The sequence below is a fragment of the Panthera leo genome, chromosome B1 (genome assembly GCF_018350215.1).
Source record: "Panthera leo isolate Ple1 chromosome B1, P.leo_Ple1_pat1.1, whole genome shotgun sequence".
Classification (NCBI taxonomy): Eukaryota; Metazoa; Chordata; class Mammalia; order Carnivora; family Felidae; genus Panthera; species Panthera leo.
Window position 1 is genome coordinate 35,282,091 of NC_056682.1, and position 27,915 is coordinate 35,310,005.

The 27,915-nt window shown below is 56.4% G+C and overlaps 2 protein-coding genes across 7 annotated transcripts; both read right to left on the bottom strand.

Moving 5' to 3' along the window:
* Positions 1-414: 414 nt before the first annotated feature.
* On the bottom strand, positions 415-5,308 carry CB1H8orf58 (chromosome B1 C8orf58 homolog). Of its 5 annotated transcripts, none has more exons than XM_042934597.1 (7): positions 5,135-5,308; positions 3,467-3,978; positions 2,946-3,110; positions 2,696-2,837; positions 2,450-2,562; positions 2,126-2,208; positions 415-1,575 (listed from the first exon to the last, which is right to left on the bottom strand). In XM_042934597.1, the coding sequence occupies exons 1-7, from the start codon at positions 5,181-5,183 to the stop codon at positions 1,464-1,466; spliced, it is 1,176 nt and encodes a 391-aa protein (XP_042790531.1). In that variant the 5' UTR covers positions 5,184-5,308; the 3' UTR covers positions 415-1,463. The 5 variants fall into 5 exon arrangements, with proteins under 5 accessions (XP_042790531.1, XP_042790529.1, XP_042790527.1 ...); XM_042934595.1 differs by having other exon boundaries at positions 2,126-2,232; XM_042934593.1 differs by lacking the exon at positions 5,135-5,308 and having other exon boundaries at positions 3,467-4,449.
* Positions 5,309-10,798: 5,490 nt separating this feature from the next.
* Positions 10,799-24,491, bottom strand: PDLIM2 (PDZ and LIM domain 2). Of its 2 annotated transcripts, none has more exons than XM_042934598.1 (10): positions 24,343-24,491; positions 22,819-22,913; positions 21,946-22,097; positions 19,116-19,185; positions 18,855-19,006; positions 18,620-18,698; positions 15,015-15,103; positions 14,622-14,767; positions 12,823-12,940; positions 10,799-11,508 (listed from the first exon to the last, which is right to left on the bottom strand). In XM_042934598.1, exons 2-10 carry the CDS (start codon positions 22,909-22,911, stop codon positions 11,331-11,333), a joined length of 1,077 nt encoding a protein of 358 aa, XP_042790532.1. In that variant the 5' UTR covers positions 22,912-22,913; positions 24,343-24,491; the 3' UTR covers positions 10,799-11,330. The 2 variants fall into 2 exon arrangements, with proteins under 2 accessions (XP_042790532.1, XP_042790533.1); XM_042934599.1 differs by having other exon boundaries at positions 10,800-11,508; positions 24,358-24,491.
* Positions 24,492-27,915: the final 3,424 nt, after the last annotated feature.

Consider the following 27,915-nt stretch of genomic DNA (forward strand, 5'->3'; position numbering starts at 1 on the left):
CACACACACACACACACACACACACACACACACCCTCCTCTCCTGCCCTCTGAATATCTACAGGAGACTAAACTTTTGCTCTTTCTCAATTAGCAAACATATAGGAACCTGCCAGACTGTAGTAAAGAAACCACCACAACATTTTGGTAGACATTTATAATGTTCTCAGAAAGAGTTCCTTTAGGAGTGCCTGAGTGTCTCAGTCAGTTAAGCATCCGACTCTTGATCAGGTCATGGTTTCATGGTTTGTGGGCTGGAGCCCCACGTCAGGCTCTGCTTGGGATTCTCTCTCTCCTCTCTCTCTTTCTCTGCCCCTCACCCTGCGTGCACGTGCACTCTTGCACTCTCTGTTTCTTAAAAAAAAAAAAAAAAAAAAAAAAAAGGAAATATTTCCTTTAGTCCTCCCAGGGCTGGAAGATTAGGTCAGGAATTAGTGCCCTAATTCCCAGGAAACCTGAGACTTCAGTAAAGTGACCTGCTATAAGTCTTGCTGCTAATCACTGGCCGTTTTAGTCTCCATTAGCAACCCCAGTCCTCCCTTATCCTCTGGCCTTCCCATCATCCCTCCAGCTTGGCCTCCTTCCAACACCCATACCCTCCCCCTTCCTGTTCACAAAGCACTCTGAGACAGTTTCATCTCGTTTTATCTTCATTAATAAGACTGTGAGGTAGGTAGGGCAGGTATCATTAGACCATTTGGGAGATTAAGTAGGAAGCTATGAGTGTAGAGTCAAAAGCTAGAATGAGTCTCTGGTTTCAACTCTGATGTGTTAAGGTTATTAGGGACCAAAGCAGCTAAAGGCAGACCTTGAAGCTTACTCTGCTATTTTCCATGTTGTCCCTGACCTTTCTATTCCAGGTTCAGTCTTCAGGGGCTCTGCTCCACAGGCAAGACTCAATGCAGAGGAACCCAAGATAGCACCCTTCTCTGTCTTAGGGCTGCCCACGAGGGTGTGAGGAGAAAAGCAAGATTCCAAATCAGTAACTCTCCACTGAGGAATGAAGGTGGCCATCCTTTACCTCACCCAGACCAACCCTTTGAATGCATGATTCAGAAGACATGGTTGGATCCAGCCAGTTCACAACAGTGACAGACTTGCAGAGATACACGTATCACTTTGCATAAATACACATCTGTGACATGCTAGGCCCCAATAGATCACCAGGCCAAACATGCTCCATGGACTCCTGATAAATAAGTTAGTTCACATTGTCTAGGCCCAGGGATTTCTGGCAACCAGCAAGGCGCCCAGGGGCTGCCACACCCTGGGGCCACTCAGGGAACCAGGGCTCCTCTGCCAGGCTGCCCAGAGGAGAAAGGTCCAGCCTTCTCCTCAGAGAGAAGGGTGAGCATCAGCAGCTTTTCCTGGCAGTGCCCAGAAACAGTAACAGGGCAAAGGGCGAGGAAGATGACTGCACTGCACACCCCTCCACCCAAGGTCATGTCCCTGCGCCAGGAATTCTCAGCATACAGAAAGGTTTTTGGCTCGTTGCTTCTTAACCACAAATGATGGCATAAAGGTCTTCCGGAGGGGCTGGAATGGAGGTCTTTCAGGGACACCCCTTGACTCAATCCTGTGAAAAAGGAAAGGAAGCATTAGGCTAGGAGGAGGAAACAAGGTAACAATGGCCCCAGAGTTGATGGAGCATTGCTTATCTGCCGTGGGGAGCCTGGGGATGTTGACGTAGAGCTTCTTATCGCCACAGAATTATTCAGCATTATCCCCCATCATCTCCTGTGGGATCCTCTGTGTCCCAACCTTGCTCTCCCAGCAAATCCAGGAGGTGGCCTAAGGTTCAGCTGTGAGGGGTGAAGGCTTTTGCTGGGCTTGCGTGAGGGAGACTCCCCATATGCTGGTCCTGGCTCTGTCACTGACTTGCATGCATGTAGATTCAGAAAGCGACTTCCTTCCCCAGCCCAGTCCCCATCCTCTTCATCTGTAAATGGAACACTTTAACTACTTTCTGTTTCTTCCACCACCCTCACCAAGACTATCTACACCTCTCAGATTTCAAAGGGACAAAAAAAAAAAAACAAAAACCCACAATTGGCACTACAGTCTCAGCTTCTGGCTTCATCAGGCTCCTTCCTTTGCCCTAACCTGGGCTGGGCCTCAGGACTCACCTTGGGGCAGGGCCATCAGGAGGAGCAGGGGACTCAGAGTGTTTCGAGCTTCTCCAACGGATCCGGTTGAGCAGGACCTTGACCTTGTTCCAGTGGGAGAGATCCCGCTGAGCAGAGCGTGAGGGGATCACCACAGAGTTCCTCCCCACAACATACCCCTGCCTGAGCTCCCAGAGATAGCAGTCGCCACAGCCAGGACTGCTCCAATCAGGAATTCTGTCATTTTCCCAGAGTTTCTGGCTTTCAGGGTATCTACAAACCCAAACACCCCCTACCCCCGACTCCATCCTGTATCACCTGCCTCCACACATACCCATCACCTACCTTGTGTCCCTGGGAGGATGGAAAGATATGAGCTGGCTCTGCTGAAGCCTCTAAAAGCCTGGGAGGGTTGGCACCAGGAACCCCTACCTTTAGGGGTGAAGCTGTGTTGGCCCCTTCAGAAAGAAAATCCCATTACCCAGGGCCAGAAACAGGAAGCCACCCATCAAAACCAGGACTGAGGAGGTCCGCCCGGGGTGGGGGGCCCTGGGTTGGCAAGACACACAGGGAAACACAATGGCACCTCACCTGTCTCCTGGGTCTGGCTGAGCAGTTCCTGTACCTCACTGCCTGGGGCACAAGAAGGTGGAGGCGAAGGGTCCCGGGCTGGTGGCGGTGGCGGTGGCCGCTGCTGCTGCTCCCCCCACTCCCCCTCCACCGCTTCAGGATCCTGTGCACAGGAGAGACGGGTACTCAAGACCTGACTAGATGGCTGAGCCTGTTCTGAAGGCAGCCCTGCTTGCAGGGCTCCCAGCCCTCCTCTGCTTCCCCCACTCACCTGCCCGACCTGCAGCTCACTCGCCCCTGGGGGCCTCTGGGTCTGCAGCTGCAAGTAGAGCTGCTGGAGCCTTGCCATTTGCTCCAGCACTAGGCACAGGTGTTCCAGATAGCGGAGACCCTGCCCTGGGAGACAGGCCCAGGCCTTAGGCCCCAGGCCCCCCACCTGTGGGACAGAGTGAGGCAAGGAAGACTTCTGAACTCAACCAGACTCCCATCCTAGGCAGCCAGCAGATGGGAACAGAGGGGCCAGGGAGAGGAGGCACACACCCCTAGCTGGCTTCCCAGTGCCCGGCCAGGCAGGCTGCCAGGCCGTCCCCCATACTGCTCACCTCCACACAGCTGGGAGTGGGCTGAGGCAACAAGCCGAGACACAAGCCATCAATTAGAGGCAAGGAATGCCCCACCCCAAGAGAGCTCCAAGGAGAAGTCAGGGAGGACCCACCAGCCACCAACCCACCCCTCCATGTAAAAAGACCGTTTCCACCGCACTCTTCACCCAGCCTGAGAGTTGACACTCACCACCTCTGCTCCTTCCAGACCTGCCTCTAGGTCAGTTTCTGCCTCAGCGGCCTCCTGTTCCCCTGCTCCAAAAGGGGGCATTTCACATTCAGGCTTGATAGGTGGCTTCAGGGAGTAGTGGTGTTGTGACATGCCGACAGGGGAAGTCGGGAGCTGGCGGGACCGCTCCAGCACCTGCTCCAGCTTACGGTTGGCCAGGAGCCGGCTCAGGTGGGCAGGAGGCTCCATGGCAGCAAGGGCCCGGGGATCAGGGCTCCCTGCGGGCTCAAAGTCCAGAGAGTCCTGAGGAAGACCTGGTGAGGTGGCCAGGGGGCTGTCCCCAACCACCATCTCCACTCCAGAGTCCCGAGAAGCCAGTTTGAGAAGTGGCTCCTGCCTCCTGACACCTCTCAGCTGGCCATCCCCTTTCCAGGAGTCCAGGGAGCAACCTTGAACAGCGTCCGGGATCCTTCGGTAGGTGCTGCTGACTCCAGGTACTACACAGCTGCGTGCCAGGTCCTCGCCAACCCCATCTGCAAGGACAGTCAGTATCAGGCTGGGCAGGCTGCCCTGAACGCCCCCAGCATTCCTGGAAGCTGGCAAAATTCCCAGGGGAGGAGTGTCCTGGGCCAGAGGTGAAGGGAGGGGCCGGGACTGGACAGCCACGGCCCCGCCCAGATATCTCCCCATCCCTGGCTGGGAGAAGGTAGGACAAGATCCCTTCACAAATAGTCTTTGTTAAGGATCACAGACCCAGGATATGGGCAAAGCCTTGCAGGTCCTATTTATCAGCTCCTTATATGGCCACCCTCCTTTGAGGGAGTAGCTGCTTTCTTCTGGGGAGCCCTTGTGCTCTGGAGCCTAGGGTCAGCCTAAGACCTCCAGGTCATGAATGGGGAGCCCCAGTCTCTTCAACTGCTCCCCACCGGGCAGCATGGCTACGACCTCCACCCCCACCCTCCAGCTTTCAGAGAGATGGGAAAGGGCACAAAGCAGGAAGCCTGGGGTCCAAACTAGCATCAGGATGCAAGATGAAGTCTCTCCTGTAGCTCCTGGGGGAGAGTAATAAAATAACAACAGCTACAACCATTGCGGGCTTCTGTTCTTTTAAATGGGAAATAGTGAAGATTTTGCGGAGAGTTGGGGGGGGAAAAAAAACACACCCAACTGGAATTAGGAGGGGGTAGGAGGAGAAGCAGCGGCAGGGGTTACCCACGCGCTGGGTCCCCAACTGTAATAATGATGCACAAACTACGGCTGGAGAGGATGGAGGGCCGCCCACGTCTCACCGCCGGCCACGCAGGAGACCTGGGTGCCAGGCCAGGCCCCTCTGGCCAAGGAGGTCAGCCAGGAAGTCTACCTCGGGAACGGGTCCGCCGCCGCCGCTGGGGGGGCTTTCGGACCTGCCGGCCGGGGCAAGGGCTGGGCGGAGAATGATCCAGATGGGGAATTAGAGGGAAGTGGAGCCCGAAGGGAGTGGGATGGAAGGTGGTGGCTGATTTAACGCCCAAACCCAGAGAGTCTCCAGAGTGCGAGGCGCCATCACTCAGCCCGTCCGAAGGGAGGCGGCGAGGACGGGCGCCTCCGGCGGGGTGTGCGGGCTGGGGCAGGGGACACAGACCGGGGCCCGGGCGCGGGAGTCGGCTCTAGGGCAGGAGGCCCGGGCCGGCCTGGGGGTGGGCGACTCACCCCGGCCGCCGAGCGGCTCCACGGCGAAGACGCGCCGCCGGCCCAGCATGGCCCAGTTCCCGGCCCCGACGCGGCGCCCCGGCCGCGGCCGCTGCAGCCGCCCCGCGATCCCGGCCCACGTCCCCCAGCCGCTGTCGGGCTGGCGGCTTCGCACGCGCGTCCGGCCCCGGCTGGGCGCGGCCCCCGGACACTCCCCGCGGGGGCGAGGGGAAGGGGCGGGCAGTGGGGAGGGGCGCGCAGGTGTGCGGGCGGCTGGGGGTGGGCGCGCCGAGTGGGGCCGTGGGGGGCAGGGGCGGGGGCTGGGAGCCGGGTAGCGCGGAGCGCGGGGGGGGGGGGGGGGGATCCGGGAAAAGGCCTGGGTCCCCGGTCCTTCGGGCCCCGGGCAGTCCCACGCTCCCGCCCCCGGCCGGGGAACGGAGGCCCCCGCCTGGGGACGCTGTCTGGCTCGAGGTGCGGGGTTACCGGGCACCCCCCACCCGCGGTTCACATGCTGGTCTGTCTTCCTGCCGCCGAAACGAAGCTGGGAATGGGGGTGGAGGGTCGGTAGGGACTGAACAGCCGCGCGGAAGGAAATGGAGTCCCACGTGCTGGCTGCACGCTTGTCCCTGCACTCCCTGCTGTGTGCCTGGGGCACGTCACTCGGCCACTCGGAAACCTGACGCGATAGAAGGGGGAAATGATTCCTGTCCACGTGGAAATCCTTTCCAACAACTGCAGAGCGCCTTGTTACTAGATCTGATCCCCTCCTCTTCCCGTACCACTCCAGCACCCGAGCACCCTAAAGCTGGGGCCTGGTACGGTGGGGGGGGGTGGGGGGGGGGGAACTTCACGATCTAGGGAAGTGAGCCAGGCGAACAGGGAAGCAGCCTGGAGGCGGTGGAAGTGTGAATACTTCCCTGTCCCCCAACCCCAACCCTCTTTTGGCCCTTGGGATTCCACCAGCCCCCACCCTTAAAGGCTCCCAGCCTGCTTTCAAGCTGGTAGCCTAGGGAGCTGCCGAAGGTGACACAGCCTGGTGACCAGAGGGCTGCTGGCCTCTAAGAAAACCTCATCCTCCTGAGGAAGGGGACAGGGCTGGAAAAATCCCAGCAGGACCCAAATCCCCTGGAGGCAGATAAAGAGACTGGTGGACGTGCAAACTTGCACCTGAGCCTCTGGGGGAGGGGCTGGAACCAGAGCCCTTGGGAGGAAGCAGCTGTTAACTGGAAGGGAGAAAACAGTCTGCCCACCCCTTCTGCTCCATGCTCCTTCATACCCTTCCTCAAATACCTTACACAGGAACCTTCGCCAGAGAGCCACAAACTGTAAGGTTCCGACTGTAGAAGATGGGGAAACTGAGGCCTATATAACCAGGTCTGAGAAAGAATGAGAGCCAAGTGCCTGAATTACCTGACATCTCTTAACACCTTGATTTTCAGGCCAAGCCCTTCTCTGCTAGCCACAGGTCGTCTGGGTGGCCTCCTCCTAACCCTGTCCTCCTAGACAGCACCCCCACCCCATTCCTCTTTCCCAGATACAGACAGGGAAATGAACGCAGGGCCTGGCAGGAACTGCTTCATGCAGGTCCCACAGGATGTGTGGCACCAAACCCGGCAGGCAGTGTCATACCCCACCCCAGCCCTCCCTGGGTCGGGGAGTTGGAGGGCTGGCCTATCAGGTGGCTTCCTTCCTCCAAAGTGAGAGGGTAGGGAGGGAAAGGGAGGGAACCTTTGTCGGATCTCGCCCTGAATTTGGAGAATGTGGGGCCAGATTCCAAGCGGTCTCCCTGGTGACTCTGGGGCAAGAATGCATCTGGAACAGGAAGCCCAGCCAGCAGGAATGTGGTGTCTCAGCACAAGGCTTTGTGTGGGCTCAAAAGAACCCCCACCCCCACAACACACACCCAAGCACACTCCCTTCCAGGTGGTAGGCTCCTGCACTGCCTGACCCCCATGTAGATGTGCCTGAGCCCTCATGTGATGGGGATCCCTCTCTGGGGGCCACACCCTTCCCTCCCATCTGCCTTCTGCGGCCCTGACTGGAGCAGCCGTGTGCCCAGAGCACAGCCACACCCTCCCTGCCCACCTGATGGGTGAGCAGCTGCCCTGAGTTCCTGAGATGCATGGTGGCTGAGCAGAGTCATTCCCTAGGCTGAGGCCAGGGATGCCCAGCTGCCCCTCCACCTCCATGGGGAAGTCCCAGCTTCAGGAAGCACATTTCCTGCAAGCTCAGCACTGAGCTATGCCCTGTGGGAGGAAGGGCAAAGCCAAGAAGGCAGAGGGCAGCTCCTGCCAGAGCAGAGATGGCTGGGAGCCATGGTGACCTCCCTGTGGCCTGGAAGGCAGCCTCTGGTGATGGAGGGGCAAGAGCCCCCACCCCACACCAGAAATTCAGAATTCAGACCCCAGGTTCCTTCCCCAGCATGCACACCCCCTTACCAAGTAGGAGTCCTCGGACCAGTCACTTTCCTCCCTGTCCGCAGTTTCTTCATTTACAGAACAAGGAATACCTACCTCTGTAGGTGGGTGATTAAAGCACTCAAAAAGTTCGTGCTGTTAGAATTATCTACCTTTGTGGGGCGCCTGGGTGTCTCAGTCAGTTAAGCATCCAACTTCAGCTCAGGTCATGATCTCACAGCTCATGAGTTCGAGCCCTGAGTCGGGCTCTGTGCTGACAGCTGGGAGCCTGGAGCCTGCTTCGGATTCTGTGTCTCCCTCTCTCTCTGCCCCCTCCCACTCACGCTCTCTCTCTCTCTCTCTTTCAAAAATAAATAAACATGAAAAAATTATTTTAAAAAAAGAATTATCTACCTTTGTAACTTAGGAACTGTCACCTTCCCATCTCTAACTGAAGATGGCTATCTTAGATGCTCTCCCTGGGAAACTCTAACTTGAATCTGTCATCATTTCTGAGGTTATTCCCCAAAATGCCAAAAAAAGTAGAGGGTACAGTACTGGATAAATTGCAGTCATATAATTAGGTGGTCTCTCAGGGAGCCCAGGGGGTTCAGTCAGTTGAGCATCCGACTTTAGTTCAGGTCATGATCTCACGGTTTGTAAGTTCCAGCCCTGCATCAGGCTCGCTGCTGTCAAGACAGAACCCACTCTGTCCCCCTCTCTCTGCCCCTCCCCCACCTGCACTCTCTCTCTTTCTCTCTCAAAAATAAAGGTTAAAAAAATTAGGTGATCTCTCCCCCCGCCCTCACTGGGACACAGGGGGTGGGTGCTCACAGCTGGCTTGGGGTGGGGTTGAGGGCAGGGGTAAAAGATCAAAGACAGACCCCAACCTTCTTTGACAAATGGGTTTGACTAATAACTCCCATCTCCCAAAGAAGTTTGCCCCCAAGCTTGAGCTGGCTGTGTAGCCGCAAAGCACTCTGAAACCCTCCGACCCCTGGGAGGAGAGCTGCCTGCCACAACTAAAGAGGTGGATTTCAGCCTGAACCCGTCCAGCCTTCGAAAGGCATTCAACAACTCCCAGGCATACCCATTTCACAAGGGTCTTCATTCCCTACTTCTTCTCCTCTACTCCTCAGAACACCGCTGGCCCACCATGTTCATATTCCAACCCACCCTTTCCAACCTGTCACTTCCCTGCTTAAAATTTTCAAAATGTTCCCTGAGCCTCAAGGTGAAGTCAAACCATTTCTTCTGGAATTCAAGGCTCCCATCTCCCTTTCCAGTCTTCTCTTGGTACCTCCTTCAGCCGCTGCCCTAAACTGAGCATTCCACCTGCACTCACCCCTGGCAGTGGATGTTTGTCTCCTCCACCTGCCCAAGTCCTGTTTGTCCTTACACACAGATGGTCTCTGCTCTGTACTCACAGGGCATAGGGCATGCCTGAATGTGCCACATCCGCTCTTAGCACTCATTGCCATGTAGCATTATTTAATTCATGCCAGCTCAGTGGCTGCCACTTGACTATTACCTTCAGGAGTAGATTTCTGTATTCTCACTGTGCCAGGACCTAACTGTTTACAGAGGGGTGAATTCCCCTTTTGCAGGCATTCTCCCCGGCCATGGGCTACATCTGACACTAGGTGGCGTCAAGGAGACTATCCCATTGCGGACCAAAGTTCTGGCCCCACCCACTCCTGAACCACAGAAAGCCTTGATCTTTTCTATGAAAATAAAGGCAGCCATCCAGGCAAAAGGTGAGACAGTTAAATCAAGGTGTAAATTATATCAACAGGTGCCTGAGGAGCCAACACCAACAGTCCACCGAAATTCCTTCCCAAAAGAACCAGACAGCACAAACACCCTCTGGAGCCCAGCTTTGATCTTTTCTGTGAAAATAAAGCTGAGGCTGTGGCCCATTCCTCAGGCTAACTGGGGAACAGGGTGGGTCTGGAGCACCCATGCACCTTTCTGAAATGTCTCTGAGATGGGGGTGGTGGGTGAATAAAGCCTAAAATCTGGTAGGGGACCACTGCCCCCTGTGTCAACTCAAACATACCTGAGGGCAGGCACACCTAACACTAGTCACCCATTATTTTTGTTTCTGGGTTTTTTGTTTGTTTGTTTGTTTGTTTGTTTTTCAAATCAACTACCACTGAAGCCAGCAGGGTCTCCCAGGGAAGGGACACACAGAGCAAGCCTGGCTTGGATGTGAGGACCTTTGGGGGGTAGGTCCTTCAGGGTGGGGCTCCTCTGGTGTATGCTTCCCAGGCAAGACTAACCTGCAGCCCAGTTCAAGGTTATTGCTGGTGATTATCTTTCTCAAGTGCATGCAGACAGCCTTGGGGGAGTGCAAAAGATACTCTACATGTTGCCCCCTCTCCTCCCCACCCGGCTCATCTGGGTAGGTCAGCTGGGCTGGCAGCATTCACCCCAAGTAGAGTGAGGGGCACCGAGTGCCAGCCCAGCCAGTGCTGGTGGAGCATGAGACTGTCACTGAGCCAGGCCTGGATAGCATGGACATCCGGGCCTGCCTCCTGTTTGCTGCCCGCCCTCTGGCATTCCTCCTCTTCTCCAGGCTCCGGATGAGAAACTCATTCCTCTAAAGTACCAGAGATTATCCCAGTAAAACTGGCATCTTAATAAAAGAGTCCAGGAGGGGCACCTGGCGAGCTCAGTTGATGGAGCACGCAACTCTTAATCGTGGGGTTGTAAGTTCAAGCCCCACACAGGGTGCAGAGATTACTTAAAAATAAAATCTTTAGGGGCTCCTGGGTGGCTCAGTCGGTTAAGCGTCCAGCTTCGGCTCAGGTCATGATCTCATGGTCCGTGGGTTCGAGCCCTGCGTCGGGCTCTGTGCTGACAGCTCAGAGCCTGGAGCCTGTTTCAGATTCTGTGTCTCCCTCTTTCTCTGACCCTCCCCTGTTCATGCTCTCTCTCTGTCTCAAAAATAAATAAATGTTAAAAAAAAAATTTTAAATAAAAAAATAAATAAAATCTTTAGAGGCACCTGGGTGGCTCAGTTGGTTAAGCATCTGACTCTTGGTTTCGGCTCAGGTCATGATCTCACAGTTGGTGGGATCGAGTCCTGCGTCGGGCTCTGCCAGTGCAGACCCTACTTGGGGATTCTCTGTCTCCCTCTCTCTGTCTCTCTGCGCCCTTTCCACTCATGCTGTCTCTGTCTCTGTCTCTTTTAAAATAAATAAACTTAAATAAATAAATAAATAAATAAATAAATAAATAAATAATGCAAGCCTCTTCATTAGAGGGTGTCATGTGGTGAAGCACCTGGTAAGGTTTGGTAAGGTTTGGGGATGTGGGGAATAAAGGGGAAAAATTGTGTCAATAAAAACTCTTTACCCAGTGGTAGACAGAGTTCATCCCCAGGGGCAGAGGCAGAGAAGAAGAGGAAAGAGCTACTTTGTTTCATCCATATATGTATATTTATAGAGTTCATATGCCAAAAAAGTTTACAGAGTGAATACCTTTAACCTCTGACCTATCCCTCTCTTTCTACATATTTATCTCTATATCCCAACCTGCTTAATCCCTGTTGCACAAAGATATCCAATGCAGTGCCCACCTCACACTTTGGTGCACAGCCTGTTCTACAGGAGGAAGTGAGTATCTAGCAGAGGCCTTGGATGGTGAAGCTGTCCTCATCCACAGCCCATCACAGGTCCCAGGCTCTAGCCTCACCCAGCCTGGAGGCAGGGGCCCCACCACCAACCACCACCCTTCCATGCCAACTTGCTATTGGTATGGTCCTGGTGCACAGGTGCCTACGTGGTCTAGGGCAGGTTGAGAACCTAGCCGGGTACTCAGGCGTGGGAGCTGAGGGCGGGGGGCGAGGAGTAGCGCTGACGGGCATGCTTCTCGCAGTACAGCTCGTCTCCGACCCAAAAGTGCCCACGCATCTTCAGGTTCAGCCCACAGTCCGCACAGGTGTAGCAGCCTGGGTGGCGGTACCGCCCCTCCTGGATGCGCACAGCCTGGTTCCTGCAGGGGCAATGCAGAAGGGAGAACCATTAGCCTGGGGGAGGGGGGGGTGGGGGAAGGCAGGGTGATAGCATGATGCTGCCATTCTCATTCCCAGGGAGCCTAGTTCCTGGCCAGTTCCAGGCCCACAGTCAGGACCTGGAAAGATCCCCAAATCTCAGACACTGGACTCCCCAAGCCTTCCTTCAGGAATCTCACTTCAATAACCCTCAACCACCACCTCCGGGACTTCTAATTTTTTAAAAAAGGGGGGCACCTGGGTGGCTCAGTTGGTTGGGCATCCCACTTTGGCTCAGGTCATGATCTTGTGGTTCATGAGTTTGAGCCCCATGTTGGGCTCTCTGCTGACAGCTCAGAGCCTGGAGCCTGCTTCAGATTCTGTGTCTCCCTCTCTCTCTGCCCCTCCCCCTCTAACGCTCTCTCTTTCTCTTCCTCTCTCTCTCAAAAATAAATAAACATTAAAAAAATATTTTTTTAAAGCTGTTTCTCCTTTACACATAGGCAAATAAACTCGTCCTGAATTTTCTGGGTTGTTAATGGAGCAGTGGTCCTCTGGGTGTGGTCCCAGGTACCGGGACCATAGCACTACATCACCTGAGGACAAGTTGGAAATGCAAATGCTGGGGCCAGAGACCTCCTGAAGAGGAAACTCTGGGGTACAGGCCAGCAGTCCCTCTAACAAGTCCTCAGGGACTGTGCAGCTGCTCTTTGAGAACCACCACATACAACACTTCCCTTGTGTCTGCACGGCAGGCATGCATAGTATCCCATTCTGGAGCTGAGACAGTAAAGCCTGCAGAGGCTAAGGGATTTACCTAAGGTGAGTCATCTGACCGTCATCATGGCATGTAAGAAATTTATGGCGGAGCGGGTGGACTTTCAGCACTTTTCCAGAGAATGTGGCTGCATTACAATGCCACCCTGTGAGGAAAAATGAACCTACCTCTGGAAAAGTCATCCCTTTCCAAAGGGGGTGAGGAAGGGGCAAGAGCAAAATTTTCCAGGAGGAGGCACTGCATCTAGAGGCAGATCTCCAGAGGCCTTGAGATTGTTGCAGAGAAATCAGAAGCGTCATTTCTTACTCCTCCCAGGAGGGAGGAAGAAATCAGGGAGAAGGGGATGCGGCAGGAAGAAGCCAGCAAGACATTTTAAGAAGGCTTAAAATAACCAACATAGCCCATCACAGGTCTGCTGTGGAAACACCCCTCCAGGGTCCCTGACTGGTGTTGACTCCTCCAGGGGGCATCCCGTGCCCTGCCCCGCCCCACACCTCCCTGTCAGGGTGTGCCTGCCTCCCAGGCAGTAGACACTCACACAATGCTGGTGCTGCACTTCTCACACGTGTGGAGCTTGGGCGGGGTGGCCAGGGCCCTGGAGGTGGGCAGGGAGGACTGGGGGCTCAGCGAGCTGGGCAGGAAGGCAGGTGTGCCACCTGGGAGGGGTGGGGGCAGACACATCAGAGCTCATCCACCGGTCGCGGCACCCGGGCTGTGTTTTCCCACTCACACTCCGCTAGCACGGTTCCCAGGAGACTCCTAAAAGGTGCGCTTCTATGCAGACCCCTGAAGTAACACTGGGTGTGAAGGTGAGTGGGTAATGGAGGAAGGGAGTGATCATGGCAGTTCCCTGGCTGAGGCTGAGTTGGCCCAAAAGCTAGGGCAACCTGAGGAGTGTCTGCGCGGTGCCTCCCACGTCCCGCCAAGCAGGCATGGTGATATTGATTAAAAGATGCTGATGATAGATAGTAACAGCGCCACAACACCGTTATAAAGTTTTCAAAGGGTTCTCGGGGCGCCTGGGTGGCGCAGTCGGTTAAGCGTCCGACTTCAGCCAGGTCACGATCTCGCGGTCTGTGAGTTCGAGCCCCGCGTCAGGCTCTGGGCTGATGGCTCGGAGCCTGGAGCTTGTTTCCGATTCTGTGTCTCCCTCTCTCTCTGCCCCTCCCCCGTTCATGCTCTGTCTCTCTCTGTCCCAAAAATAAATAAAAAACGTTGAAAAAAAAAAATTTAAAGTTTTCAAAGGGTTCTTATGGGCACAGTTGCATGTGAGCCTTGGAACAACACGAAGACAAAGCACAGATGTTACTGGGCGGGTACGTTCCCTGTTTGCAGCCAAGGGCTCCGGGACTCCAGCGGTGAAGCCACTGACCGTCTGCACTCCCCTCACCCCGGGGCCTCTCCCGGGGCCTGCCAAGGCCTCCGGGTCATGATGCACAAGGTCTGCTCCAAACCGTTTCACCCTGACCCCAGTGAACACCCCCGGAGCTAAGTGTCAGAGTTGGAGCCAGCCACCAGATACTGTGCTGGTGAGGCTGCTGATCCCGTAGTCCTGAATGTCCCATCCTCTGCCTCCCAGAAGCCACTGCCCAGGCCAGGCTTTCTCATCTCTCCCCTGGACTAGGCCGGTGCCCCCCCAACACACACAGTACAACTGCAGCACTGACCACACCTCAGGCGCTGGGTGGGCCTGCCTGTCTGCCCTCAGCCTCCACACTCTGCACATCACTGGCCCATCAGACAGGCACAGTGGATGTCTGTCGAGCAAACAACTGAATGGCTGGCAAGAGCCCATATCTCTTATGCACTTCAGCATCTGATGCACTGCCTGGCATCATTTAACCAGTCCTTCTAGGTGAGGGCACTCCTCAGCCTGGCACGTGAGGCCAGGACTTAACCTCTGAGACCACCCTCCATGCTGCCAGGCCCCCCTGTTCTCTCTCGCTCCCACACCAAAGCCCTCCAGCTGCCAACCACTGCATGCCACGGCGCTCTCTGCCACCATCTTAAGGCCCTTTGTTAAAATCTTGATCTTTCTTCAAGGGTCAAGTCAAATCCATCTTCCTCTACGAAGCCCACCCTGGAGACCCAGCCCCCACAGAGCCCACCACCCACCTTTCTCATTCCCCCTTGGCACTTTCCTGACCCCAGCCAGCACCTCTGGGTCCACCCCTACAACCCCCACCAGACTGAAAGCTCCTTTAGTGCAGGGACTCCCTTGGAGCCTATTCCTATGATGAGCACTTAGGAAATATTTGTTCTGTATCATGTCCAGTCAGGGTCCAGGGGTATCCTGCAGGAATCTCCTTCCTGCACCCAAGCCCCCAAGGGGCTCACCTCTCTCTTCAGCCTCCAGAGCCTCCTGCAAGAGCCGAAAGGAGCTGGACTGTCGGGGGGCCACCCGCCCCTCACGATTTTCCTGCAGCATCTTGTAGACTTCTGAATCCTCCTCCAGAAGGCGGCTTCCCCCCTCTGAGTCCACACTGCAGGGACAGGAGCAGCCAGGAGTGAGGGTTCCTTCCCGGGTATGAGGACCAGCAAGAAGGCAGGGAAAGAGTGTCCGGGGGAAGGCATTCTGAGGGAATTCAGAGGATTCAGAGGAAAGCCAAATGGGCTTAAAGTGGCCGGGGACCTCCCCCTGCCCAAATCCCTCTCTGGAAAGCCAATCTGTCTCCTGCCCCTCCCAGGCCCTCCAGGATTCCACCCCACCCTCCGGAATCCACCGGGTACCTGAGTCTGGGACTGGAGGAGTGGGGACCCGGGGAAGGCGGCAGCACCAGCACAGCCGAGTCACCAGCCGTGGCGCGGGTGAGGCTGGCCTGTGGGACAGAGAGGCACCAGGGGAGGAGTCAGTGGCTGGAGCCTTTGGCCCGCACACCCGTCTGGGCTGCCGAGCCAAGCCCGGCTGTTCCCCAGGCCCGACACCAGAGGGCCCCCAGCTCTTGCTGACCAACAGGCCCTCAGGCGGCAAGGGCCCAATACACCAAATCCTACCCTCGGGGCACTAGGGAGTGTTCTGCTCATTCCCAGAAGGGGAGAGAGGCCAGCACCCAACTATGGAGGTGTGAAGTTTCTGCAAGCAGATTGGGCAAGGGGCAGAACAAGCAGAGAGGAAGAAAGCAGATGCTTTTGCAGTGAGAAGAAAACACAAAGGGATGGAGTGAAGGGCCCAAGGACCCGTCTTGGAGTCAGGGATGGGGCAGCACAAGGGACTTCTCTCCTACACACACTTCCTCTCCTAAGAGGGCCCCAGGGTCTGGGCTGACCAACCTCTTCTGGCTGCCCTGGGAGGTCTAATTCTGCCCCGTGGAGCCTTAGGGGCCAGGCCCATTCTGGATCCACACCCCAGCAGCAGCTCCCCCTCCCCAGGTGTGTGCTATCCATCTTGGGCTCTTTTCACTTGCCATCTACCTGGAAATCTTGCCTTCAACCTCATTGTTGCTCTGCTTTCTGGCATGTACCTCTGCACCCTCCCCTACTACCCTGCCCCCTCTCCACGGCCATCCCCCACGGAAAGGGGAACCCCAGAGACAAAAAGACAGGCCACCACCGTGCACTAGCTGAGGGCACATTTCCCTGGAAAGCCAACTTTCTTCCATTTTAAAATTCAAAATCAAGGACAAGTTATGGGGTCAAATGACAAAACTGCATGGATTTTAAAGCTAAAAACAGAAACTGCAGAGTTTTGAGAAGAAAGCCCCAGACCCTCACTCCCCCAGCCGTCTTCCCCCAGTCTACATTCCTCCTACACTTGGTGGCCTGCGGTCAACTGACAGACGGTAAGATAATTTCCTCAGGAAGGACAGTCAGCACCAGTTACTTAAGAACGACATCCCATCTCGCTGTCCTGAGCCAGCATGTGCCCTGCACAGGGGCAGCAGCTCGCAGGGAGAAATCCGCCCAGGTTCCCTTTGTAAGCCCAGTTCTCATGCCAGCCAGAGGGGTGCTGTCTTCACATCTGCTCAGCAAGGCGTGTACCTACCCAGAGGTGGCAACTTCCAGTTTCCAGAAGGGTACTATGGAGGCTGGTGGTGTCCTGTGCCTTGGACTGAGCGCAGCCTCAGCCAACTCGAAAGCCAGCAGCAAAATCATGGCCACAGCAGACACCTCATCTATAGTCACCTCTAACCCCCTTCTTCCTTCCAGACCACTGTGCCCTGAGAGAGAGGAGCCCAACTCCCTTACTGGAGAAAGTTCTTCCCTCCCTCCCTCCTAGTCAGCCAGGGATACCTGCCTTCACAAAAGGAACCTTTCATCTCCAAGTCCAGAAAAGCTGTCCACCTGCCCAACAAGAGCTCATCTGTGGCCAACACCCCTCAACACGTGTTCTGGGGAACACAGGGATGTTAATAAGTGAGTGGCAGGTTGGGGCGGGGGGATTCCAGGAGAAATTCTATAGTTAAACAAGTTTAGACAACTAATAAAATTAAATCTATTTATCACGGGACTTCTTGGAATCTTTAAAGGTGCTAAAAGTACACAGTGACTCCCAAGAGGGAAGTGTGGGACCCCGACACTCCCACACCATCTGACCACAGCCTCACTGACAGACCAGAATGCAAACTTCATTGGATTAGGAATATCTGTTTATCCACCAACGCATCCCCAGAGCCTGGGAAGGGTGCCTGACACAAAGCAACTGCTCAATAAAAATTTGTTGAAGGAATGATCACGGTCCTTGGGGCCAAAGAAGGGAACCTGGTGCATGGGGACTGCTTATCCAAGGTTAGTTAGATGGTAGAGGTGGGACTAACCCAAGTCTCCCTGCCACCCGGCCCAGGGCTCCTGTTTACACCACATGGGTGGTCCTCAAATCTTTGGATGCATCAGATCCCTGAAGGCTCCTTAAAACACAGACTGGTCCCCCTGTCCACACTCTCACCCCTGCATCTGATTCAGTAAGTCCAGGCTGAGGCCTGGAAATTTGCATTTCTAACAGGTTCCAAGGTGTTGCTGCTGCTTTGGGACACACTCCCTGTACCACCAGCATCTCCCCTTTGCCCAAGTTTGGGACACCACAAGGAAGAAGGCCAAGATGGATGGGCCCTCTCCAGCCACGCCCTGGGCCAAGCACATTCCCAACTGGTCTCAGCCCAAAGATCTCCCAGAGAAGCCCCCCCTCACCGGGCCCAAACACGCCAGGTCTTGCTTACAAACTGCTTTCCCGTCTCCCTGGCTTATCATCCTCTAATCTAAACCCTACCCGGTCCTACCTCTGACGTCCAGCAAAATTCCTGACAAAGCCTTCTCAGGCCACCCAGCCCACATTCATCTCTCCCCTCCCAGAATGCCTCCTGCTTTTATAATTAAGACCACACTGTTTAGTACTTAATTGTTCCAAAACTGCTTTACATGTTTGTCTTATCTCCCCAACTACATTTTAAATTCTTTAAAGACAGGGATCTTATTGAATGCATTTCTATGCCCACATTGCCTGGCAGGCCACCTGGTGGGCCCATAGCAGGCCACTGGAGAGCCCCTACTGTGCAGCCCCCAGTGAAGCCCACTCCTTCCTTCTCCAGAGCCCCCAGTTTCTAATTCCCTCCCCCAGCCATCTCCAAAGACTCTGCTTTCTGGAATGCAGAATCAACCGGAGGTAGGATTCCAGCAGCTGGGCCTCATCCCTTTCACCCCAAAGGCTGGACATGCCCCCCACCAACTCTGCCCCCAGCAGCTGTGGCCCAGGACTGTTGGCCGACTCAGTCCCTCACTTCCTCACCACCCCTGCCCTTAGAGAGGAGAAATGCTAAGGGAGGTGGGGGGGTGGGGAAGGCTGTCACTAGTGCACAGTGGGATCTGGCAGGGGGGCATCCAGGGTAGAAGAGCAGGGAGAGGGGCAGACAGAGAGTAAGCCAAGTGCTACATGAGGCAGAACCACAGTCCCATTGGTGGTTCTCTGGGCTGAGTCAGACAAGGAGGAAGGGGGATGGGGTGATGGGAGTTGGGGGCAGGCATGGGGCTTGGAATGGGGAGGAATGTGTTCAAGAGATGCAGCCAGAGCCAGAGGGAACCATCCCAACAACAGCAGCAAAACTATTTCAGCCCTGGCCCAAGAGAAACACTCAGGAAGGGAGGAAGCTAGCAGAAGGGGGGAGGCGGCAAATGGGAGTACAAGAGGTAGAAGGCCACCTGGGACTGGCAGGGCAGGGCCCCAGGCACAGGAAGTGTGGCCTACCACCAGACACAGTGGCCTTCTGGCTCAGGAGAGGGGCATGCTTGTTGCTAAGAGATGAGGCGCTGGTTGCCCAGGTGGGACCTGCCATCTGCAGCCCAATGTGTGCCACTGGCAACCAGCCAGGACGGGAGGATCTATCCTCCCCACCAGGTATTCTTACCGGTCGACTTCTGGGGCGGCCCCCGTAGGAAAAGCGGTCAGCAGCAGCCAATCCCGGGGAATGTGCCAGGCTCTGGAAACTGAAATGGGGGAAATGGATGGTGTGCGCTCCGGGCATCCCACCCAGCCTGCCTCAGGGAAGAGGAGGGTGCCCTCAAACTCCCCTAAACCCAGTTACTCAGCCTGAGAGGCCTGGTCCAGACCCTGTGGCCACGGTGCTCACCCCCTGGGCTCACCTGCGGCTGACAACAGTCTCTCCAGGGAGGGCCTGCGGGCTGGTGGGGGGCAGGGCAGAGAATGGGCTGCCGGGCTGGGGGCTGGAAAAGACTGGGCTGGAGCAGGAAGACCTCAGGGAGGACTGGCTGTCAGTGTGCGTCCTCACGGAGCCCTGTGGAAAGAAGGACTGAGAAGGGGGTACCCGTCCCCTACCAGCCCTGCCCCTCAGGTCTCCCCTCATTTTGGGGTGCTGGAGTTCCCCGCAGAAGGCACCATCCTACCTGGAAGCGAGTCGCCAGCCCTTCCACAGAGCTTTCCCCATTGGTCTGCTGGGGGGAAGCAGCCCGAGACCTGAGGAGAGGGTGGGGGGGGAGGCAAGTCACAGGGGTCCTGGCCCCCCACTAACGGGATAAGGGCCACAGATTGCAGCTGTTCCCACAAGATTCTCAAGACTAGTACAAGGTTCAAAACATTTGGACATCAGGCTGTCAAATTTCAACTTTGCCAAATTGAAAACAAACAACTATTGTTAACAACTACCATCATTTCTCAAAGGAATGGAAGGTTTAGCATCAGTATGTAGAATTTCAGCGAAAAGTTCAATAAATTCAATTTTAGTAAAAACTCCTCCTATTATCTCGTCTTTTTTTTCTTTTCTGTTTTTTAAAGTTTACTTATTTATTTATTTTGAGAGGGAGGGTGCAGGCAGGGGAGGGGCAGAGAGAGGTGGGAGAGTCCCAAGCAGGATCCATAGGCACTATCAGCTTGGAGCCTGAAGTGAGGCCCCATTCTGGGCCTTCACACGGGGCTCAGACTCATGAACTGTGAGATCCTGACCTGAGCCAAAATCAAGAATCAGACACTTAACTGACTGAGCCACCCCGGTGCCCCCTTTTTTTTTTTTTTTTTTTTTTGAAGTAATCTCTGTGCCCAATGTGGGGTGGGGCTCAAACTTACAACCCTGAGATGAAAAGTCACATGCTCCACTGACTGAGCCAGCCCAGAGGCCTTTTTCTTTTCCTTCCTTCCTTCCTTCCTTCCTTCTTTCCTTCCTTCCTTTCTTTCTTTCTTCCTTTCTTTCTTTCTTTCCTTTTTTTTTTTTAATTTCATACAGACTTTGTCACTGGTCAGCATCAGCTTGTAGATCAACTTTGGGGAAGATTGCTGATTTCACATAAATAATTCTTTATCTTTCACCCATAGAAAAACTGAAGCCTAGAGAAGGAAAGTGAGTTTCCTAAAGCCCAACAATGGCTGGGCCAGCTGCTCACTCTCCTCTACCCAGCCAGAGGCTATTCCCCACCAGCTTTGCTGCTGATGGCTGGAATATCTTGGGGAGGATCATTCCTGGTCCCTTCTTCTTCTTCTTTTTTTTTTTTTTAATTAATTTATTCTTGAGTGAGAGAGAGAGAGAGAGAAGAGAGAGAGAGAGGGAGGGAGCATGTGTGCTGCATGAGGGAGGTCAAAGAGAGAGGAAGAGAGAGAGAATCCCAAGCAGGCTCCACACTGTCAGTGGAGAGCCTGATGTAGGGCTTGAACTCACCAACTGTGACATCATGATCTGAACCAAAATCAAGAGTCAGATGCTTAACCAACTGAGGCACCCAGGTGCTCCATGGTCCCTTCTAAACATTTCTCCGTGAAACAAAGGGTGGAGCCAGCCCCCCTTCCTGCAGGACCTGGAGAGCCAGGGCAACAAGTAGGCCCAGCTTTCCACCAATCACCAAGGCAGCCAGCAAGAGAAGAACCCCAGGAGACCCCCTCCAAAGCCCTTCCCACTGGAGCCTTGAACAGGAGGACATTGGAGGGCTGGTACCAGCTGAGGGTGGAGAAAGAGCCTGCCATGTCCCAATCCCACTATACCGTTCCTGGTTGTCTGGCCACTTCTAGAGAGGTCAACAAGAACCTCAGTCACCACACACACCAGCCTCAGCCTCCCCAGGGAGGGGTGTGGGATCAGAGTGAAGGGAGCTTGGGCCTTGGCTCCAGTCCAGAGCACTGCTTCCTGCCACAGAGCTCTGGGTGCTCAAGAGGCTTCCTGAGGTGGGGAAGACTAGGAGGGTTTAGGAGCAGGCCGGGCAAGGGAAAGAAGAGGCAGAGAGTCTTGACCTGCCCAACATGGAGCTGGAGGCTTGGAGGGACTCGGCCAGGCCCACTCCCTGATGGGACTGGATCCCTCTAAGAGGGACCTGAGAGGAAATGGTGGTGTCAGCAGCTCCCTGTCCCTCCCCCACCCGACTCTGCAGTCTCTTGTAGATTTTGGTCCCCTTCCCAGCTTCCATGAGGTACTACTCTCCACCCTCCTCGTCTGGGTCCCACTCCTGCAAACACTCATGAGTCTGAGTGGCATGAGGGAGTCACTAAAGGGGCCGGGACATCATGGGAGCCAGCTTCTACAGCACTGTGGGATGGTAGAGGTGAAGAGAGGGCATGGAGCCAGGGCCCAGAGAGAGCCCAGTGGGGAAGGGGGGGGGGGCAGAGAGGCAGGAGGTATCTGACTCAAGTTCAAGGCCCGCCCAGAGGGTTCTCCTGGCTGGGGGATCTTCCAGCATTCCTTCCCTGTGACTCACTATGATGCCCCACCCCAGGGAGCCACCTGTTCCCCTCCCCAACCCAGGCTTCTGGACTGAAAACCCAAGCCCAGGAATCTGCCTTCACCAACACAGCCTGGAGAGGCAAAGGGGAAGGACAGAGGGGTTCTTTGGGGAATGAGCCTCCAAACTCCTCAACCTACTCCCCAGGACATGAACAAAGGCCATCCCCTCTTGGAGGCAGGGGCCCAGGAGACCCAGCCTAAGGCACACCTTTCCCCTCTTCAACCCACTTCATGCCCACACCCTGTGCCCTGCACACTTGGGAACCAGTCAAACCCGGGCATCCAGGTGGCTGATGCCAGCCTGCCCTGCCCATGGCTACATGCCCAGCTAGGTACAGGGACACCCCTCAGCCCACTCTGCTGCAGGTCCAGAGCCCAGACCGTCTAAAGATGAGCCAAAAGGGCCCAGGAAGGCCGGGCTGGGGCTAAGAACAGGGGGTGAGGGCAGCCACTGTGCAGCGGGCTGGCCGAGGGGAGGAGAATGCTGGCAGGCCCAGCAGAGGTGGAGGGCCTACCGGTCTAGCTGCAGCCTCAGGGGTGAGGGGCTCTGGCGGATCTTGCTCTGGGCCTCAGCATGAAGCATACCCTCAGCACTCTCCCCGTTGATGGCCACAATAATGTCTCCAGGCCGGAGGTCAGCAGCCTCAGCCTTGCTCCTCTCAGTTACCTGGAGGGGATGAGAAGCAAGTGGTCTGAGGCACCCCTGCTCAGACAGTGATGACATTCATGTAGGGATGGAGGAGAGGGGATTTCTCTCTGTCCTGCCCAAGAAACACAGAACCTGGTTTGAACCAGACTGGCCTGTGTCCCCCTTTGTCTCTCTGCACAGCAGTGTCTGCCCAGCTTATCAGCTAATCCCCTCCAAAAGCTGGAGTGGAACCCCACCCCCCACCCCAGCACTGACACTCTAACAGGGGCCTCCAGAAGAAATGGCAGAGTTTCAGGGACTGTTCTTGGAAATACTTTTGGATAGAGAGCCCTGCCCGTGCAAATCACACCATGCAGGTGGCTGCCTGCACACAGGCCTTCTGCATGAATGCTCCCTGGCCTGGGCCTGGGTCAAGAGGAAACTGCCAAGAACTTGGGGCTCCTGTTCTCATAACCTCCCAAAATGGCTGCCAGCAGGTATGGGGTTGGTGAGCAAGGAGAAAAGAGCAGGCCCTGTACCTGGACCAGCTCCCTTTCACTCCCTAGTAGTCTGCTCCTGAAGTGGTCACCACATCCCCACGGCAACAGAGCCCAGGAGCCTGGTCCTCCCCAGGCTAACACTCCCAGAAGCAGGCCTTCTGGCTCCAGAATTAAAAAAGAAAGGTGCCTGTGGGGACCAGGTAGACAGGGTAGACCCTAACTTTGGGGGTACCACCTTAGCTCCTGGAATTAGCCCTTACCTTGGTCACCATGATAGGCGTGTGGAAATCCCTGCCCCCAGTGATCCGGAAGCCCCAGGGCCCTGGCCCCACCACATCCACTGTTAGGGCCATATCTGAGGAAGAAGGGATGGAGACACTGTAAGGTGATGGAAGAGGTAAAAGAGAGGGGATGACAGGTCCAGGGAGCAGCCAGTCAGGGGCTGGGCGGGTGAAGGGGAGGGTAGAGGAAGTGACTAACTCCCTCCCTCCCCCCCCCCAGTTTCACTTCCCCCGCCCTGGGAAGCCGTGACTCTGAGTTCCCCCTTCACCGCCACCATCTTCAGCAAAGCAACTCCCCAAAGGCAGGCTGTTAGGGTGCCTCACAGGGGCTTTTGCCGGAGAACAGGCGGCAGGGGCTAGCAGGTGGTAGGAGATGTCATGGTTTCCTGCCTCTCCCTCTCCCCCTCCCCCACCACAAGGTTAAGTCCCACCAGTGCTGGCTTCCGGTCCCCAAAACTGACTGCACAAGGTACTTCCTCCCCACTCTGGGGGAGGGCAGCACTCTGGGAACAGGAGTGATAGCAAACAAGGGGGTGATGCCACCACAGACTCTTCAAGTAGTTGGCTGGATGGGGACTGGCCCAAGGTCTTCAGGGGGGCCTCCTGGCTGCCTGCCTGGCCCCTGGCGATGTGGTCCAGATAGGCAAGACTGGGCTTCCCACCTCCTCCAGGGGCCTGCTGCCCTCTGAACAGCCCCGGCCAGGAGGACGGGCTCATCTGCCAAGTTGGGCACACCCACCCCCTGGCAATGGCCAGCAGGTTGAGCTGATTGATGCTGCCTGCTAGCTGGGGCCACAGGCCTCCCATCCACTGCCCCCTCCGCTGGGCAAGGGAGTGTCCTTGCACACCAAGCCCTTGTAGGATTTCCTGAGCCTCTAGTTATGGAGCTGGGAGCCAACCCAGGCAGGAAGCTGCAATGCCAGCCTGGGCCACCACCCTGCCCAGCACCCACCCTGGGGCTGCCCCTGGGGAGGCCCAGTGACTGCAAGTGCTGCCAATCAACATCAAAGACACTAGGGCCACTTCCCGTGTTTAGGAACCTGGGCAGAGGACGCCCAAGCAAGAGGAGCTGTCTGCCCTCTCCCCGGTCCTTGGCTTCCCCTTTTGCTCCGGACTAGCCCCTGTCCCTGCCTAGGTACCCAGGTTGGCGCTGGCGGTTCATAGACGCTTTGGAGTCTCAGACCTTTGAGCCTGCCTGTGGACTCCGCGCCCGGGGCCCCGGGGAGGTGCCCAGCCCGTCCGCCCGGCTCTCCCAGTTCTGGCACCTTCTGTGCTCCGAGGCCAAAGTACCCACGGGCCGGGGGCTGGAGGAGGAGCGCCCGGGACCAGGAAAGCCCAGCACGCGGGGCGCACCAGCCTCTAGCGAGGCTGCAGGCCGTGGGCGGAGGAAAGAGCCGAGGCGCTGAGAGCTGCGCAGAGGGGACGCGGCGCGCAGAGCTGCGAGGTCCCCGGAGCCGGGAAGCTCGTCGGCCGTGCGGACGGTGCGCAGGTGGGCGCGCTCACCTGGCTCCCGCTCACCTGGCTCGCTCTCACTCGTCGGGCTGGGAGGCCAGGCCCGGTAGGGAAGGGAGGGGAAGGAGGGAAGGTGTGGAGACACCGCCGCTCCCGCTGCCGCCGCTGCCGCCGTCTGCCCGACTCTGGGGAGAGCCCGCCCGGGGCTCCAGGACCTGCCTCCGCCCATGTGATCCCGGAGCCGCCCCTGCCGCCGCCCCTGGCCGGGGAGGACGCCTCCTCCGCGCAGCCCAGCCCCGGCGCTGCCACCTGGCCCGCGCCCCGCGGGGGGTGTGCGCGTGGGGGGAGGGTCTCTCCCTAGAGGCCCCTGAAGGCTGCGGTCGTCGTCCCCGAGGTGCCCTTCTCCTCCCGACTGCCCCCTGAGGGTGCCGCGGAGGCGTTCCGGTGACGGGTCGCGAGCCCCACTTCACAAACAGCTGAGACTGGCGCCCCTCCCGAAACTCCCCCAGGCCGGTCGCGCCCACCCGCCTTCGAAGGGCCCCTCGAGCACCCCCACACCCGGGGCGGGGGCGGGGCTGGGCCGGCTGGGTCTGTCTGCGGTCCGTCTGGCATCGCCGCCCACTCCGGGCTCTGACACAGGCGCGGGTGCAGCCCCGACACCCACAGATCCCCAGCCGCGGCCGCCCCTCCGACCTCTTCAACTCCGTTCCCCAACGGCCGGCGCCCCGGCTAGTCGGTGGCGCAGACTGCTGGGGTTTTCGGGCTGCTCGGAGCTTCCCTGTATGAGATGCTTCTCAAGCCTGCTCCGCTCCGGGAGACCTTCCAGGCCCAAGAGATGGAGAGACTGCTGGCTGGAGGGCGCTGGGCACTCTCCCGGGCTGATGCTCTTTCCGTTCCTAGCTGCCCTCCCCTCACGCTCTCTGCTGCCCCGCCTGGGGTGGGCCAGCCCCAACAGTCACCACTGGCCCTCGCTGCCCATGTGGCCAGCCCTCTGCCAACCACCTGGAACCCAGGCTCTAGGGCTCTGGAGAGGACAGCCGAAGAAAGGCCCCAGGCACCAGCTCAGTACCATCTGGCAAATGGTTCCCCAGAGCCATACCTGGCAACCCTCACCCTGGAGACCTCGGGGCCCACCAGAGCTGGCTCTGGCATCTCCCACCGGCCTCCGGTCTGCACTGTTTCTGCCAGGCTGGTTTGTTTTCAGGGAAGCACACCTGTGGGCACAGCTGTAACTTGCCTGCTTCAGGTATGAGTCATTCCCTCCAGGTTCCCTCTGCAAGGAGTGCCCTCACCATCCTTCTCGCCAACCTATGCCCTGTGTCTCGTCCTCCTTGCACTCACAAACCTGGAGACTCTGGGTCTCCCTCCCACAGCCTCTGTCCTCTGTGTGCTTAAGCCACTCTCCCACCAACCAGTCCTGGGCCTCCTGGAATGGCCACTTTGCCTGGTACATCCGCTCTACCTCCCCGACTAGGCTGGAAGCCCTTGAGGGAGCAGGAAACTGCAGGACAGGCAAGCATAGCCTTGGGGTCACACAGACCTAGCCTCAAATGCATGATCTGCTTCTTATTGTGGGACTTTGGGTAATTTCCTCAGTTTCCCCACAGGTAAAGTGAGCATAATGCATACTTTAGCCTCCTGTTGCGTAGACTGTCCTCTCATATAAAGCTGCTGGCGTGCAGATTCCTCTTAGGGCAGGGTGGGGGGATTGGTTCACTGCTCCATTCCCAGAGCCTAGTACAGTGCCTGGCACACAGTAGGCACTCAATAAATGTTGAATGAATATTGTTTGAAATGATTGAATGGATTAATTTCCCTTCCTTCACCCCCAATTTGTGGCAGGGCCTCTGTTTTACACTTCTTTGTGCTCCTGACTTTGTACTGGTCTCTAGAAACATCTACAGGTTAATCTACAGGATTTCTGCTCTGTGGGCCATGCAGTCACAAAACTCATGACAAAGACAAAGTCGTCCGACCCAGGGACAAGATCCTGTGGAACAGAAGGGAGTACTGTCCTGCTCTAAGCAACTCTGTGGCCCTGGGCAAATCTATCAGCTCACCTCTCTAATGGCATGAGCATCCCCAGTGGCCTACAGCCCTTTCTGACTCTGACCCCACAGGTCCCCCTCACCCCTCAGGCCTGTGATCCTCCGGTGACCTCCTGCCTCACACCAGGTCAAGGCACAGAAGTAGTCATTGTACAGGCAGGTCTGTCGTGGCAGGCAGCCCAGGGGCGTAGGGTTGGCTTGCTGGGGAGGTTTCAGGGATCTATCAAAGAGGGTGTGGATTTGGTTTCTGCCCCAGGGAAAGGAAGTCACAACCCTGCTATCTTTGATGAGGGCATCAGGGAATGTGGAGAAGCTGGGACAGGGGATGAGGAACAGGCCAGTGGGTTCCTGGAGAATAATCATTTGCACAAGATGGGCTGGACCTACCAACTTAGAAGCAGATCACGGTGAGGACCAGGGTGGACAGAACAGATGGTGTGCACGTAGGTCTTGTTCTTCCAGCTGCTGTTTAACCAGTATTGGGGCCCAGGCCACACCCAGGCTATGGCCCTGTCATTCACAGGTCTCCCCCACCCCCATCCCGGCAGAGCAAGGCACCAGCACCTCTTCCCACCCACAGGCCTGGAAGACAGGATTGCCAGGAAGTATATAAAGGAGGCCCAACCTGGGGCGGCCCCAGGGAAGTCCTTGGCCTCCTGCATGACCTTTCTTCTCTGGGACAAGGACTGCCTGGGCATTTGATACACTTTGTGCAGACAGGTGGCAAGAGTCATTGGACCTGACTTCACATTCATGTGGCCCAGACAACTTAACTTCTCAGCCTCGCTCTCTTGTCCTATAAAACAGAATCATATACCTATCATTGAGACGCTTACGTCAGAGAACACACGTGTAGCACCTCATGCCCTGCTCAACTCCCAGCAGCTGCCAAGGACTGGAGTTTTCTTTCTTGGCAGAGCAGCCGGCCCAGACGGTGCCACTGCTGTCGCCTAGCAGGATCCACCAGGCCCCAGGACTCTGAAACCTTGGGCGAGAAGAGTTGCTTCGGGTAAGCTGTGCCCCACCACTCCCAGCTTCCCGCAATTGATTGCTCAAAAACCCGAGCTCAAAGAAGAAAGTAAACAAACACACGAGAGCTTTGGTGTGGAACTGGAGCACACAGAAGGAAAACATTAGGAGCAGAAGAGCTAGAAATGTCATCTAGTCCAGCAACCCCATGGCCACTCCGGAATCAAAACAGCCTGCACACAAGGCCACATTCAGCTCCCATCTCTGGTTTCTCCCCACAATCAGGCCTTGCCCTGCGCCCTGTGACGTGAGTTCTCTCTCAGCATTGCTTGTCAGACTGCTGTCTGGTCCTGGGGGCTGCCCCATTCTGCCTGAGACCCCGGGGGCTGAGATCTTTAGAGACAATGATGGTGCTTTTCCAGCCTCCCCTTTCACACACACACTCAACATCCCACCTGGTTCCCAGCACAGCTGACAGCAGAGAGAATTCCCACAACGCTAAGCGGGAGGAGCCCTCTCCTGCCCAGAAGGAAAAGGACTGGCAAGGTCCCTGGTATCCAGATTTATTTGACATTCTCTTTCAGAGGGGACTTGGGGGTTGGAGGAG